The sequence below is a fragment of the Mytilus galloprovincialis genome, chromosome 9, assembly GCF_965363235.1.
Source record: "Mytilus galloprovincialis chromosome 9, xbMytGall1.hap1.1, whole genome shotgun sequence".
Lineage (NCBI taxonomy): Eukaryota > Metazoa > Mollusca > Bivalvia > Mytilida > Mytilidae > Mytilus > Mytilus galloprovincialis.
This window is the reverse complement of record NC_134846.1, coordinates 29,914,457-29,931,722: the sequence shown is the minus strand read 5'-3', so window position 1 is coordinate 29,931,722 and position 17,266 is coordinate 29,914,457. Positions and strand designations below refer to the sequence as shown.

General features: G+C 31.8%; 1 protein-coding gene across 1 annotated transcript in view; it reads left to right on the top strand.

Annotated features, from left to right (window-relative positions):
• Positions 1-17,047, top strand: part of LOC143044772 (suppressor of SWI4 1 homolog) — a 42,725-nt gene extending 25,678 nt beyond the window's left edge. The window contains exons 5-10 of the mRNA XM_076216935.1: positions 8,133-8,240; positions 10,296-10,409; positions 11,155-11,298; positions 13,162-13,316; positions 15,045-15,101; positions 16,671-17,047. Coding sequence (XP_076073050.1) covers positions 8,133-8,240; positions 10,296-10,409; positions 11,155-11,298; positions 13,162-13,316; positions 15,045-15,101; positions 16,671-17,032 — 940 coding nt within the window. The 3' untranslated portion in view covers positions 17,033-17,047. The remainder of the gene's footprint in view (positions 1-8,132; positions 8,241-10,295; positions 10,410-11,154; positions 11,299-13,161; positions 13,317-15,044; positions 15,102-16,670) is intronic.
• Positions 17,048-17,266: the final 219 nt, after the last annotated feature.

Here is a 17,266-nt window from a genome sequence, read left to right as displayed (position 1 = left end):
ACCCTTTCTTAATCTAAAGCGCAAGTTTTAATTTATCTATCTATTATGTTCTGGTCTCGGAGCAAAATGTATAGATACAGTGTAAGACTTTTAGTATTTACATGTATGAACAATATCAAAAGACATATGTAGGATGATGAAAAAAATAATATAATACACAAAGTCAAGTGTGTGGCTATTGTTAGTTTAAACATATTTATTAATAGTGGATTGGAAATTTTCTCACCGGAACGGTGATCGAACCAGGAACTTATGTTTTTGTATAGTCCGATGCACTAACCTATGTTACTCTTGTATAATGAGGATCAATGGTCTACAATGTAGTTCCTCGTTGAAGACCCTCCAGCTCCTTTCAAGATGAAGAACAGGCATAAAAGCCCTGTTCATTAAACATTTGTATTTTTTCTATATATTGTGTGCGATTTTGTCCCGTGTACATTTACTCCACATCTCTTTATTTTCTATTTCGGACCTGGACACGGCTCAATGCTAGTTTAGACCTCCAATGTTAAAGGTCATATGTTTTTTTTTAAATTATATGATGTCGTGGGATTGGGATTTTTAGCTTTAATGTAAACCATGTCAGGTTTTTAACTTGTATTTACAGCAAAGATAGCCAGTTTTGTGTTTTGTAATATACTGTAACAGTTAGATTTTACTTGTCCGGTCGCATCGGAACTTCTCAAAACATCTTCCGAACAATATCTGGACGTTGATTTCGTGGGCATGTACAATTGCTAAACCACACTTGAACGTTCTTTAGTCCTCGTAGATCTATTCCAACTTGAAGTATTTTTGAGTCTACGACAAGCAGAATATGATATTTTATACCATTAAATATTGAAGCCATAGTCATGAAGATCGATTACTTGATTGATGTTCCGTTAACGTAGCCGCAGAACAAAAACGCGAGTGCTACTTTTGAATATTTCTACAATTTTAAGTAGTTTTCCACTCACATACACAATAATATTTTCAACATTTATTAAAATATTTTTTTTTTTACACTTTTTAACTTTTATGTTGTTTTAAAATATCAATTTGACTTGAATTTGGGATCCTGCTAACATGTTTAACCCCGCCACATTCAAAATGTATGTGCCTGTCCCAAGTCAGGAGCCTGTAATTCAGTGGTTGTCGTTTGTTTATGTGTTACATTTTTGCTTTTCGTAATTTAGTTTTCTTGTTTGAATTGTTTTACATTGTCATTTCGGGGCCTTTTATATCTGACTATGCGGTATGGGCTTTGCTCATTGTTGAAGGCCGTACGATGACCTATAGTTGATAATTTCTGTGTTACATGTATGTTGGTCTCTTGTGGAGAGTTGTCTCATTGACAATCATACCACATCTTCTTTTTTTATATTTATATCAGTATATCAAATAAACATGTATATACCAAGCTAAGTCAGTTCATATCTTGTTTTTCGTCTGACTATACAAAAGGCGAGGAGAGCTACTTAATAGATCAGATTTTTCGTAATTTAGTTTTCTTGTTTGAATTGTTTTACATTGTCATTTCGGGGCCTTTTATATCTGACTATGCGGTATGGGCTTTGCTCATTGTTGAAGGCCGTACGATGACCTATAGTTGATAATTTCTGTGTTACATGTATGTTGGTCTCTTGTGGAGAGTTGTCTCATTGACAATCATACCAACATCTTCTTTTTTATATTTATATCAGTATATCAAATAAACATGTATATACCAAGCTAAGTCAGTTCATACCTTGTTTTTCGTCTGACTATACAAAAGGCGAGGAGAGCTACTTAATCGATCAGGTTTTTCGTAATTTAGTTTTCTTGTTTGAATTGTTTTACATTGTCATTTCGGGGCCTTTTATATCTGACTATGCGGTATGGGCTTTGCTCATTGTTGAAGGCCGTACGATGACCTATAGTTGATAATTTCAGTGTTACATGTATGTTGGTCTCTTGTGGAGAGTTGTCTCATTGACAATCATACCACATCTTCTTTTTTTATATTTATATCAGTATATCAAATAAACATGTATATACCAAGCTAAGTCAGTTCATATCTTGTTTTTCGTCTGACTATACAAAAGGCGAGGAGAGCTACTTAATAGATCAGGTTTTTCGTAATTTAGTTTTCTTGTTTGAATTGTTTTACATTGTCATTTCGGGGCCTTTTATATCTGACTATGCGGTACGGGCTTTGCTCATTGTTGAAGGCCGTACGATGACCTATAGTTGATAATGTCTGTGTTACATGTATGTTGGTCTCTTGTGGAAAGTTGTCTCATTGACAATCATACCAACATCTTCTTTTTTATATTTATATCAGTATATCAAATAAACATGTATATACCAAGCTAAGTCAGTTCATACCTTGTTTTTCGTCTGACTATACAAAAGGCGAGGAGAGCTACTTAATAGATCAGATTGACTGATAAGCTGTCTATATAAAGTAATGGGACAATGCATGGCATGAAGACATCACCAAATCACCGTATGCAATACTCAAAAAGACATCCAGAGCTTACCATATAGTCATCAACTACCCACCAATAGGCCGTGAGCTTTGGTTGGCTCTTAACTCAAATCCAAGAGCACAGCAAAATGTCAAAATATTCTATTCAAACTGGGTGACCTGGGAGAAAAACATTGAAATTTTCCAAAGAAACACACACACCCCTCAACTTTTAATAAGGAGATTTGGTATTAATGCAAATGAGTCAACTATCCAACAAAGTTCAAATGTAGTGGATGTAAGCAATTATATATAGGCAACCATATAATCTTCAACAATGAGAAAAAACATACGTTATTGTCGGCTACAATAGTCCATGAATTGAAAAATATGAAACAGTTCAATTGAGAAAAATAACAGCCTATTTTAAAACAACATGAATTACGAAAAACACATATAAAAGACATCAACAAACGAAAACCATTGAACTGCATGTTCCTGAGTTGGAGCAGGCACATGCAATATATTGTGGCGTTTAACATGCTTGTAAACAGCCGGGACAGTTTTGTTACATCACAGCATAAGAACAAACTATACAAATCAGTGGAAAAGGGCTTAACGTATGAGATCGATACAAAACAGAAGGGAAAAAAGGTCTAACAAAAACACATACCGAATGTGGCAGGGTATTTTTACCTCGTTTTCAAACAATCAAAGTACTGAAGTACTGAACATCGAATGACTGCAAGTTCTTTTGGATTGTCACAAGCACTTGTCTCAGAAAAAAATCACATCTCTATACTTGAAAGTGAAGTTAATGTACAGATATATTTTTTTTTGAAACTCAGTACACATATTCTATATCATATGATCTTTTTAATTTCAATGCCAAATATAGAGTTCTGACCCTCAATTCCACGGTCCACTAGACATGGAAAATGATTGTGCTAGTGGGGCATTTATGTGGTATGGACACATTCTTATTCAAATCCTGTATTAAAGAAGTCAGTAAATTTACTACAGATAACACTACATTTGTAAATTACACGAACTAATCTAATCAAAATGTATATCTCTAATTTCGTAATACTTATGTGTATGAGAAAATTAATATATATATTAATTTTAATAAGATTGTTGAACGAACGCGTTCAATCTTAGGATTTTATTCTTGTCATTTTTTCCGACCGAGCAGAGCGAGTCGAAAACAATTAAAAAGATGTCTTTCAAGCCAAAGTTAATATGTTTGCTATACACACATATGATTTTATTTAACTTGGTTATCAATTGTTAATCAAAAATACAGTCCTAGATAATAAAAAATCATGAAATATTTGGTCTAGTAATAAAAAAATCACGCAAAAAACAGTAGTTGTCGTTTGTTGATGTCGTTCTCGCTTCTCGTTTTTTAGCTCACCTGACCCGAAGTGTCAAGTGAGCTTTTCTTATATCTTGGCGTCCGTCGTCCGTCGTCGTAACTTTTACAAAAATCTTCTCCTCTAAAACTACTGAGCCAAATTCAACCAAACTTAGCCACCATCATCATTGGGATATCTAGTATAACAAATGTGTCCGGTGACCTTGCCAACTAACCAAGATGGTCGCCATGGATAAAAATAGAAAATAGGAGTAAAATGAAGATTTTGGCTTATATCTCAGAAATCAAAGCATTAAGAGCAAATCTGACATGGGTAAAATTGTTTAATAGGTCATTATCTATCTGCCCTGAAATTTTCAGATGCATCAGACAACCTGTTGTTATGTTGCTGCCCCTGAATTGGTAATTTTAAGAAAATTTTGCAGCTTTTGGTTATTTTCTTGAATATTATTACAGATATCGATATTTTTGATTGGGGTCTGGAGCTGGCATGTCAGTTACTGCTAGTAGTTCTTTGTTAATTTATGAATCATATTCGTTTTGTGTAGTTTCTTTTGTTTACTATTTTGTCATCGGACTCAGATTTCTTTTAAACTGAGTTTCTCTGTGCATATTGTTGTGTGTTTGTTTATTCTACATGAGCTAGATATAATTGTATAGCGGGAGGGTTGAGATCTAACAAAGCATGTTTAGCCCCGCCGTATTTTTGCGCCTGTCCCAAGACAGTAGACTCTGATCTTTGTTATTTTTGTTATTTTTTTTTTTGTCTAAGTTAAGTGTGACGTCCATTTACTAGTATATATTTTTATTTAGAGACCAGCTGAAGCCCGGATTTTCTCGTTGTGTTGAAGACTCGTTGGTGGCCTTCGGCTGTGGTCTTTGGTTAGGCTGACTGTTGTTTCTTTGACACATTTTTTATTTTCATTCTCAATTTTATTGATTGATCAATTGATTGATTGATTGATTGATTCATTCATTCATTCATTCAATCATTCATTGATCATTTTACTACAAGCAAAAGTCATGATCATTTGAGAATCCTTTATTTGTATTGTAGTGTTAATTTCACCAATGAAACTCGACATTAATGTTTGTCTTAATATTAAATTTCTTTGTAAACTCTAAAATTACCGTCTGATTATAATAAGACACGCAAGAATAAAAACAAATATTTGGCCTTCAATGTCTCAACCTTTTTTAATGTGAGTAACTTCATTGTTCGCTTAGATTTCGATTTTGATATTGTTTTTGCAAGTTTCCATAAAAGATTTCCGGTAATTGTTCTGCATAAAACTCTATGGGAAAGCACATTAACTAAATTTTCCAAACGTTTATTGGAACCTAATGATTTGGCAAGGTGTTGCAACCTGTAATGTAAAAATGTTACAGCCGATTGCACTGAGTGTGTAGGCAAAGGTAGCCTATCCTTGGTTAGCTTGCTTGTATTATTAGGTTAGGTAAACTACCCTCCTTTAAGAGTAGACTAGTTCGACAAATAACCAATCAATCTGTCTGTAGGACTAGGCTCCTTCTACAGGAGGGTGGTATACCTTACCTAGTTACTTCATAGTTCAGCTAACAAACAAGCGATCCAAAGATATTACCTTTGTCTACACACTCAATGTAATCGGCTGTAATGAAAATGCGGAGTTTGTGAGACCAGGCTCAAGCAACCAGTCGGTAGCAGTCAGTTTTCAAATATATAAAAACAAATATTGCATAAGACTCAAACGTACTTAAAATGTTTTTATTAATATATAACCACTATATCATCAGTTTTTAAAATTTCATTTCTGGTTTATTTAAGAATTGAATGCTTTTTTTTGTTTCTTCATTGAGGTGTAAAGCGATGACCGAAATACATTTTGTATGAAAAGCGGAAGCGCTTCATTCAGAAAATGTACGCACGGCAACGCTTTTACAACCCTATGAAGTTACAAAAAGAAGTCAATATTTATAATTACATGTTTTAGCTAGGATCATGAAAACACGACTTTTATCAAGTTTTTATTAAATTCACCTTTGCACTTTATTGTAGGACCTCGTGTCATCATGAATAATGATTTTCGTTGTGTAATGTAACATGAAATGTGCAGTTAGCCAATCAGAATAACGAATTATAATGAAACATACATCTTATGTTATTATTAGTTATATAAAGCCAAAATCAATCGCTTTCGATATATTACACAGCGTACTGTCCGCTTTACATTTTAAATAGTCAACACTTGGAGTGTTTATAGAATCGTAAATAATTATGATTTTTTTTAATGATGGCAAAATTGCACTATTGGGTGAAATAGCTTTCCTTATTATCGGCATCCTGTCAAATAGTTCATGAAAAGTAATAATGATTCTGCATTAAAAGAAAAGAAAGTTGCACTTGTGCTTTACCTTTTTTTGGCCACACAAAACTGTTTTTACAAAACATTCTACCTCTGAACTAGTGGATTTCGCTTAAATATGACTGGACAAAAGGTTTATTTTTTGTATTCAAAGTATGGTGGGCAAGTAAATTATTTATTAGCTTAAAAAAGATTGATCTGTGCTATAAATTAACTTGTAATTTTGATCAAGTAGGCCCTAGATCTCTAGCTTACGTTCTCACCTAGAGCAGATAAAAGTATTTCCGCAGAATTTTTTTATTAACTGTAAGGTAAGGGTTTTTGTAGGGTATACGACCTCAACTTTAGACCTACTTTGGAAAAAAAAACTAAGCATAACAACACCCTGGATTTTTCTACTGTAGACCCAAGCTACCCAGCTTTCCTTTGCACCTAGTGAGGACAATTTTTATTACATTTTCGGTAAGGATGGGGTTCGGTGTTCGACCCCAACTTTGGACCTATCTATGAAAAAAAATAAGCTAAACAGCAACATTGATTTTTTTCTCCAGCAGACATCAGCTACCAAGCTCCCCTTTACACATTGTTAGGACAGAAGTATTTCCGTAGACATTTGTTTATTAACTTTTATGTAATGATGGGGTAGGGTGGGTAACTGCGGTTCACTTGAAAATTTTTAACAGAGACTCCAATGTGGTGTGGTCTATGCAGAACAATTACCGGAAATCTATGGTAGTTTGCAAAATAATAGTCTTTTTTTATAATGTGATATGTAAAATGTTGGTAAATAATGAAAGCATGCTTCTGAATTAATAAACATAGAAATAAAGAGAAACCATATGAAAACCAATAGCAATCTCCCAGAGACAAACTAACGTTCATTAAGGCAACTAGTATGATGGTCTGGATTCCTGGTCCATTGTCTCAATTATTTATAATTTCTCAAAAATTAATACCTTATAGGCTCCTAATGACAAACCAATTTTATATCCCAGTTTGAATTGTGAAATTGCGGAAATTTTGAAAATTAAATCAAGCAAAATACATTATCGTCCTCGTAGTTCGTAAAATACTGGCAGATGGATCTTGGTCGTCAATTCTAATAATCTTGGATCGACCTTTCTAAACTTAAAAGTAATAAAGTTCACGCATCCATATTGTTTAGATTGCCAAAGACTTTTGCATCCCTCGACATTATCTTCGATTAAAGTAGTATTGATCTGACAACCGCTGTGCATGTATACTTTAACGACCTTTAAATGAATGACAAATGACAACATTGTCATTTTTTGAATGACAATTAAACTGTGTTGGAAAAATAACATAAATACACTTTCGTTTTTCGTTTTTTGTTTTTGTGAAATCAAAAATGAAAAATGAAAACACTTTCATTTTTCGATTTTAGTTTTTGAGAAATCAAAATTGAAAAATGAAAATTCTTTTGTTTTTCGTTTTTTGTTTGTGAAAGCAAAAACGAAAAACGAAAACACTTTTGTTTTTCAATTTGGTTTTTAAGAAATCAAAAACGAAAAATGAAAACACTTTCGTTTTTCGTTTGGGTTTTTAAGAAATCAAAAACGAAAAATGAAAACACTTTCGTTTTTCATTTTGGTTTTTATGAAATCAAAAACGAAAAATGAAAACACTTTCGTTTTTTGTTTTTTGTTTTTGATATTTCAAAACGAAAAACGAATGGACGCAGATATACACGGACCATTTTGCCATTTGATTAGGGACTTTCCGTTTTGAATTTACCTTCTTTTTTTTTAAATTCATTTTCTATTTTGAAATAGAAGACAATTTTAATAGTTCTCTTGTAAACAAAGCTCATATGAGATTAAAATGAAAGAATGCATAATTTTATAATGCTTATTTGATTCCTTTTCACCAACACTTGTTCTAGCAAAATAAAAGATTGTAAATTTAATACCTTTATATCAAAAGTGAATACTATATTTCTTGTATTTTGTATTTTTAGCAATATAAGAGTGGTACCAGTTGGTATGAGTAAAAGTGTGAAGAAACTGATCAAGGCAACAGTACCTGATATGAGTAAATATAGTGACGTCAGTGAATATATCACAAAGTAAGTTGAAAGGTTACCAGTCAGATCTGTACTGATAAAGATGTTTGATAAAAAAGTTATACAGCTCTGTATATGGTCTGTGAAACTATTCTTTCCTGACCAATTTCTGTTACTTTCCCTAGCATTTACAAAAATTACAAGTCATTTCTTCCCTATGTACATTTTACGTGTATGGCACAAAGAGTCATCAGGGTAAGCCCTTGAAATAATCGTACGGACAGACTAATGCAAATTTACAGTGAGTTAAAATAAATATAATTGAAGAGTTATATTTCTGTAGATATGAACTTAAAACAAAATCTTAGTAATTCAATCAGAATTCGTCTTTTTGAATGTACTTTTGTTGTTTTATTATGTTATTTTGGTAACATAATTTATCCTGTAGATCATAATAAGTCAAAAGAACGCAACATTTTCTCTTGGTACAGATTGGTAGAGTAATCATAAATCCAAACTGTGAAAAAGACAACAACATCGATATCCTAGTTATGGCAAGAAAGTGGGGTTTTTTATGCCCTATTTATGGGCATTGTGTTTTCTGGTCTTTTTGTCCGTCCATTCGTCTGGCTTCTGGTTAAAGTTTTTAGTCGAGGTAGTTTTTGATGAAGTTGAAGTCCTATCAACTTGAAACTTAGTATGCATGTTCCTTCTGATATGATCTTTCTAATTTTAATGCCAAATTAGAGATTTTACTCCATTTTTCACAGTCCACTGAACATAGAAAATGATAATGCGGATGGGGCATCTGTGTACTTGGGACACATTCTTGTTTTACATGTTTCACCTATCAGTGTGGCGTCTTCATGACAATACAATGATTAATTTAATAATATTACACATGATTTTAATACGCCCGTCAAAATTTTGACGGGACGTATTATGGTATACAAATGTCCGTCCGTCCGTCTGTCTGTCTGTCCGTCTGTCTGTCCGGCGTAAACATGTCGCACCGTAACTTGAGAACGACTTATCTAAATTTCATGAAACTTAATATAGTTGTTTTTTATGATGGTCAAATGATCTGTATACTTTTTGGTGAAAATAAGATTTAAACTTTTTGAGTTACGGCACTTTGTAACTAAAACAGGGGTGTGTTTTTTTTTCACATGTCGCACCGTATCTCAAAAACGATTCTTGATTATTGCTTAAAACTTTACACACTTCTAAGTTATATTAATCTTAATATCTGAATACTTTTTGGTGATGATTCAAAATTTAATTTTTGTGTTATTGAGTATTTTGTAAAAAAGGGGGAGGGTTTTTTACATGTCGCGCCGTATCTCAAAAACGATTTATGATTATTGCTTAAAACTTTACACACTTCTTTGTTATATTAATCTAAAGATCTGTATACTTTTTGGTGATGATTCAAAATTTCATTTTTGAGTTATTGAGTATTTTGTAAAAAAGGGGGAGGTTTTTTTTACATGTCGTGCCGTATCTCAAAAACGATTTATGATTATTGCTTAAAACTTTACACACTTCTTTGTTATATTAATCTAAAGATCTGTATACTTTTTGGTTTGATTCAAAATTTTATTTTAGTGATATTTGTAAAAAGAAAACAGGGTGGGGGGTTCACATGTCCCGCTGTGTCTCAAAAGCAATAAATGGTAATTGCTTAAAACTTTCTCAGAAACTATTTATGATCATTGCATAAAACTTCCACACAAGACGTCGGGCGTATCATGCGCTCATGGCACAGCTGTTTATTTGCTATCCAATTCTCACTGAAGAAAATGGAAAATAATAGTATTATCTTGTTTTTTCTAACTTTTCAGCCCTATTTATAGAACGATTTAATACTGTAACTGTGATGTTTGTTTAGTCAAAATGCATTGACCCTATAAATGTTGGCTTTATATAGTTTGAGACATTGATAATGTGTTTCTGAAGTCTTGATTTGAAACAAGCTTTAGGCACAGAATGAGCCTCACCCTTTTCATATTTGTAAGCCTTGTACAAATAAAATTTCTACTTTGAGACAAAAACAAGTTATTCTATATGTATTGCCTTTGACATGTTAGATTACTTTTAATTTGATTATATTTTCAGAGCTGGTTATTTATCTGACAGTGAGGCTGAGTTAGATGGGGAACACAATGAAGTTGTTTTACCACAACATGTGGGTAGCAGAGGAAATATTCAAGCCACAAAAAGTGCAATTAGGTCAGTGAATCTCCAATAGCCCATCATTTCCTTGACACACCTATTTCCATGATTACTGGATAAATATTATTTAGTTCAATTTTTGTAAATGAAATTTTCCTAAATTATACCTTAAATAATGTAGTAATTATGCTGAAATATAATCTGAATTTACCTGAGCAGTAATTGATTATTTAAACATATGTTCCTTCATTAAAACTAGCATCTTTTTCATTTGCATTAAGATGGTAAACAACACTACATGCAGATAAATCTGCAAGATCAATTGAACGTTTTCATCAAGTTCTATTGTTAAGAAAATATGAAGTTTCTCAATGATCAAAATTAATGTTTGTCAAACTGCTATATATCCAACCATTTTTTTCAGACAATGTGTTTGGTTCAAGTTTTTTAGAAATTTTGATTTTTTATGTCAAAGGGTTCAAGTCAATATTTTGTCAAAATTTTATAAAAAATTAAACGAGCCTTATTGATTTTAGTCAAAGTGTTGTTGTCTGTACGTCCCAAAATTGGTTTCTGTTATCTAACTTTGTTTGCCTGCAACAAATGTTATAAAATTCATACACAATACTCATTACCTATGTTCGACCAAATACAGATTGGGTCAAAAAAAAATCTTGACATAATTTATAAATGAAATACATTGTATATTTACAATTTTTATTTTTTTCCAAAAAAAATGACATAAGTGGCTTGTGTTTTGCCTGGTAGGACTATAAATTAACTGATTTATTACTTTCAACAGATTGACAGAACTAGGCCCTAGACTTACATTACAGCTAGTCAAGATAGAAGAAGGGATCTGTGATGGAGAAGTTATGTTTCATGAATTTATTGAGAAGACAGGTGACGAGGTTAAACAATTGAAAGCTCTGAGAGAAAAGAAAAGGTTTGTTTTTATACTGAAACGTGTCTAATTCATAACCATTTTAGTCTGAAATATCAGCCGAGTACAACAAGTGTTTTGTTTCCTTGGCAGGTTACTGTTACTTACAAATTTTTGTGCTGGGATTATTTTGTCTTAATCTTGTAATCATTTGTAAAAAACACAGACAATTTTAGCCCTGTAAAAAAAAAAAATTTGTATAAAAGATTTGTGAAGAATGTCCTTAGGCCAGGATTTTTTAATTTGTTGGTTTACAGATCTGCCGGCCCGATTTTGCCGATTTCTAGAATAAAAATAAAATTGACTTTTCATGCTTTTTTAGCTCACCTGACCTGAAAGGTCAAGTGAGCTTTTCTCATCATTTGGCGTCCATCGTCCGTAAACTTTTACAAAAATCTTCTCCTCTGAAACTACTGGGCCAAATTTAACCAAACTTGGCCATAATCATTCATGGGCTATCTAGTTTAAAAAATTTGTCCGATGACCTGGCCATCAAACCAAGATGGCCGCCATGGCTAAAAATTTGTAACTTGTACAAAAATCTTCTTTTCTAAACTTATGGGCCAAATTTAACCAAACTTGGCCACAATCATTACAAGTGTATCTATTTAAAAAAAGTGTCTAATGCCCCTGCCTGCCAACCAAGATGGCCGACATCAGTAAATACAGTAACAGGTGAGCGCACAGGCTCTTGAGAGCCTCTAGTTATTCCTGCCGACCCTAACAAATGCATTATGAAATGAAATGCATTAATCACTAACAAAATTGATAACACTTTCTGTTGTGAAAAAATAAAACTTCCAGTTTACGTTTCTAAAAATAGACAAATCAATTATAACTGACCTTGAAATGTTGTTTGCGCTAATAATTTTGCGGAAAGAAACTTGTGTTTAAAACAATTACACAATAAGTTTGTTTCCCTTATTTGTCATCAGTTCGTAAGATGCATCATTTCATAGAAATAGACTTGTCCAAATGTGGACAGGGTGAAGGCATCAAGTTGAAGTACTGAATATTAACAAATCATTTGGAATTTTCTTGTTTCATAGATAATAAAAAAAATTATCGTCCATTTGGATAAAAAACCGGAATGCGAGACAACAGATTAACCCGATAATCTCGTTTTTCCAGTGGATTTTTGACATGTGTGTTAAAACTTATTTTCTTACGACGTTTTTGCATTTTTTCTTTATCATTTTTTGTGCTTGAAGATCATTATTCACCAAGTTTTCTGGAATTGATTAAGAGCTACCCAAATCTGTTTTACTTGTTTCTGAAATGACGATTTAATTTCGTCTTTGTCTGTGCACCCCCCTTTTTTTTACTGTAAATTATTAGACAATGTCATCTGATGTTTATAACAGCTGAGTAATAATATTTCATTGAACTAAAATTTAAGAAATGATGATAAAATAGCATAACAAACATATTGTTAGATAGGTGAAATATATATTGAGATTTTTTTTCTCTTTTTTTTCCCGACCGATCAACCCGACTTTTTCATGGCAAAAATCCGTAAACCAACAAATTAAAAAACCGTAGCATTACCAATAATTGTTTGGTAAATTTATATATAAAAAAGAAGATGTGGTATGATTGCCAATGAGACAACTGTCCACAAGAGACCAAAATGGCACAGAAATTAACAACTATAGGTCACTGTATTGCCTTAGTCTCTATTGAAGTAAATGCATTAAAAATGTCCTTGTTTAGTAGTGTAACAATGGAAACTTAACTGTGACCCTTACTCAAAGCTCCATGGACACATTGACATTTTCTTGGCAAATATTCATCGTTTTAATTCCTGCAGGACAATCTATTATTTAATAACATTACACTCATGACATTGCATGATGTATCTTTCAGAAAGTTGAAAGAAATCAGGAAAAAGAAACAAGAAGAAAATGTGAAAAAGAAGCAAGATGAAAAAGAGGCTAATAAGGTAAAATCGTTGGAAGGAATGAAGAAAAGTGACGATGAGGAGGAAAGTACAGATGAGGAAAAGGAAAAAGTTGAAAATGGTATGTATTCTGTATTATTACATAAGTTGCAATGAATAACATTGATTTCCCAGTGGAAAAAAAAAACATGATAACTTCACATGTAAACATGGTCAAGATGTCGATTACAGTGGATCAAAACAAATTGTGAATGTGTAGAAAAAGATATAGTTCCTTAAATTTTATACTTTCATTTCATTAAAAAAAAAGCTCCAATTCATGTATTTTCTGGAAGCCAATTGCCAATTTTATAAAAAGAATAACTAATCAAAGAATGAAAATTTCAAAAAAATTCAACTCATGACTGAACAACACTGATAAATAACTCATGCGCTAGGTGTATTCATGAATTAATGTGTTGTTTCAGTCACTCGATGAATATTTTTTCTATTTGAATTCTTCCAATAGCTATTCTATGATAATGGCTTGACCAAGGTTTTGTTTCTAACTTCTGTGCCGTCAAGTTGTAGGAAAATTGTTATTAGGTCACACAGACAAGACATATTAAAAAGTTAACTGTTAATGTGGTTTAGGAAAACTAGCTTCAAGTCTCCTTTCAACAAAATGCAAATTCATATGTTGATATGATTGTGAACAAGAAAACTATCCACCGGAAACATAAGGACAAAGTTGCAAACAACAGAAGGTCATGGCTCAAAAGTGAAAACAATCAAAATACATAGAACAGTATAGAAAAAACAACATGGAAAACCAAAGACGGAGCAACATGATCCCCACCATAAACTGGGGGTGATCTTATTTGCTCCAGAATGGTTAGCAGATCCTGCTCCACATCAGTCAGGGGACTTACTTAAATGAGTGATTTTCTAAATCACTGATTTAAGTAACATTATTTCCATACAGATTGGAAGTAAGAGTTGTCTTTTTTAATAATCACCTATAAGTAGTACAAATTAATCACTAGAAGAAGTGATTCAAGTTTATTATAGCTTTAAATATAGAATACTAATGATCCAGAGACTAATTATGTTTCTAAACTTATCAGAACCAACATCTGTGTTGTCTAGGATGACCAGGTCATTTCAGGTGATGACCTTGTACTGAATCTAGGATAATGACATAAAAATCACTTGTTTAAGTATCATACCTCAATTTCCTTCCCAAAAATTATTTTAATACCCCCCACTAATTTCAACAATCAGCACCCCCCGAACAGTGAAATTTTTATCGCGAACAGTAGAATTTTATTCATAATCTGAAAGATGAAACTTTGAACTTTACAGGAAAATTACTCCCACTGCTGGGAAAAATCTGTTAAGAAAGTATGAGTTTATTATGTAAAGCCATTATTATAGCATTTTTTCAACTAAAATAGAATTTGCAGATAAATGATAGCATCAAAGGCATAAACCTTGCTACATAAAAGAAGCAAAAAGTTCATTTTTTCCAATTTTATTAATGAAAAGATATTATTAAAACCTATGTGTTTAAAATTTTGGTAAAACTACAAAATCACAATTTGTGACAAAACTTCAATTTTGCTACTCAAATAAGTGATTTAAAAATCACTTATTTCAGTAAGTCCCCTGACTGCACATATTGCACATGTTGTGTAGTTGCTCATATAAGTACAAACACGGCAAGTTAAAAAAGAGGAGGTTTTAGTATGAGCAGAAAACATGTGGTGTTTATTTTAGATAAAGATGTTATCAAACTAATCGGTAAACCAGTCAGAATGTTAAGTTTGATCATTTGCAGTTATAAGAAATATTTTTTTTATATTTATAGACCATGATAATGATAGAGAGTACTACAAACAGGAAGTTGGTGTGGAACCTGATGCAGGTATGTTACAAACAAAAGACATATTCTATAATTGTACTACAAACTTTAGGACCTTAAGGCTGTATCTATAACTTAGCTTAGTACAACCTAATGGATTTGTGGAGAATAGGAAATAACAATTTTCTGACATGACTTCTACATCTTTCAGTCATTTTAAGCTCTTACATTAATAGAATTGATAGAAATATTAGGAAGCAAATTAAAACATTTAATTAAAGGAGCACTAGCTGTCAAATTCATGGTCACTGATTTGACTCAAATTCTCATATTTGATTTATAACAATGTAAAATTTTTATCCAAACTATCAAAAGTCTAAAATAATTAGTTTACAGAGCATGGGGTAGAAAATATATAGGTTCGTTTTGTGTGAATTTTAGTCCAGACGCCATCTAATTAACTATCGGTTTGACCTCAGATGACCATATAAGCGATGTAAACATGAATAAAGATATGAATAGATTAAACCAACATGTGCAATTGGATTTTTATAGGTCTGTTTGATTTTATTTTATAGATTAAAAATAGATGTTTCTCATTGTTTTTAACTGTATAAGAATGATTTTATGTGCATTGAATTAGTATTCAAATGAATTACCGTAGTTTCACTTTCATTGTTGACATTCTTTTTCTTTAAACAACCAGTACATGTACAATGCATGCGTTGTCAATCTCTAGCTAGGGGTTAAATTGAAGTTCACATGAATACGGATTTAAAGAGGTCGACTCATTCACTTGCAAGTGAATAACTAATTATCAATGTTTCTTAGCGTAATTTGACAAAATTGTTTTTTCACTATTTAACTTTCATTATTGATTGAAGAGAAAAAAATCAAACTTTAGATTTTTTATATATCTCGTAGCTAGTGCCCCTTTAATTAAGGTTTATCAAGTGTTTTCCACCATTTTGGATTGTAAAAAGCAGAACATGTCTACAAATAAACAAATTTGATACAAAGATTCATTAATATTCAAGAGAAGAAATTTATATGTTGTATCTTATTTGTTGGACAGTTTAAAAAAAAATACAGAACATTTATTTTATGATTCAATTTATTTCAGCTTTGCCATATAAGGGGAGATAACTCAGATAAAATTGCCTTAATTAATTTACCTTAATGGTTCTGCAGCAAGAAAATCAGTCCCTTGACCCTAATTTAAAATTCTATTTTCTGAAAACATTACAGAATTATTTTCTCATAATTTATTTTTAAAATCTGTGGTTTTGTTTTCTTTCTATCATAAAAAATTTGTTTTTTCCATATATAATCATGCTCAGGAATCATAGTATTTATTATTATGAAAAGATTGCCTACTTTAAAATAGGAATTACTTACTCTATGAGAGAGTCTGAGTTAATCTATGATTTTGAAGGTTTTATTGTTGTACAATCTTTAGTATGGTGGTTAATGCTTTTGTGGTGTGGTGTTTGTCTTTTCATCTTGGTCCTTCCTTAGTTAATGGCTATTTAGTATCATCTTTAATATGCTTTTATGTCATTACTAATTATAGGTGAAACTAGTTGATTATATATTAGTTATTCTAATTATATTTCTTTGTGATATTTTCAGAATTGTTTCCAAAAGCAAGAGCCCAGAAGAGAAATAGATCTCACTCCAGACCTAATGATAAGACTAAAAGATTCAAGAAAGATACAGAAAAAGATTTTAGGAATCGTAAAGAGAAAGATTTTACCAATCAATATGGGAAAGATTTTACCAATCGAAAAGAGAAAGATTTTGATAATCGTAAAGACATGAAATCAAATTTCAAAGGAAACAAGTTTTCTAAAGGAAATTCAAAGGACAAATTGAAATCTGGGAAAAGTTTTTCTAAGGACAAAATGCATGGAAAGGACAAGAAATTTACAAACAAAGGTTCATTTGCAGGGAGGGGCAAAGAGAAAAAGACAGGTTTTCGGAAGAAAAAATAAAGTTTTGATGATTAATTATTGACTTTTTACTTGTGAAAAATTCTGCATTCAGTGGTTTATTTATTCTTTTCATCACAATCCAAATTTTTTGAACGAACATTCATAGATAAAAAAAAATTGTTGTTTTTGTTAGATCACTCTGAACATTGTCACATATTTATCACGATCTGATCATAGTGAAATAGAGGTAACCAATAAAATTTGATTTCAAATATAATTTGAAAACATATATAC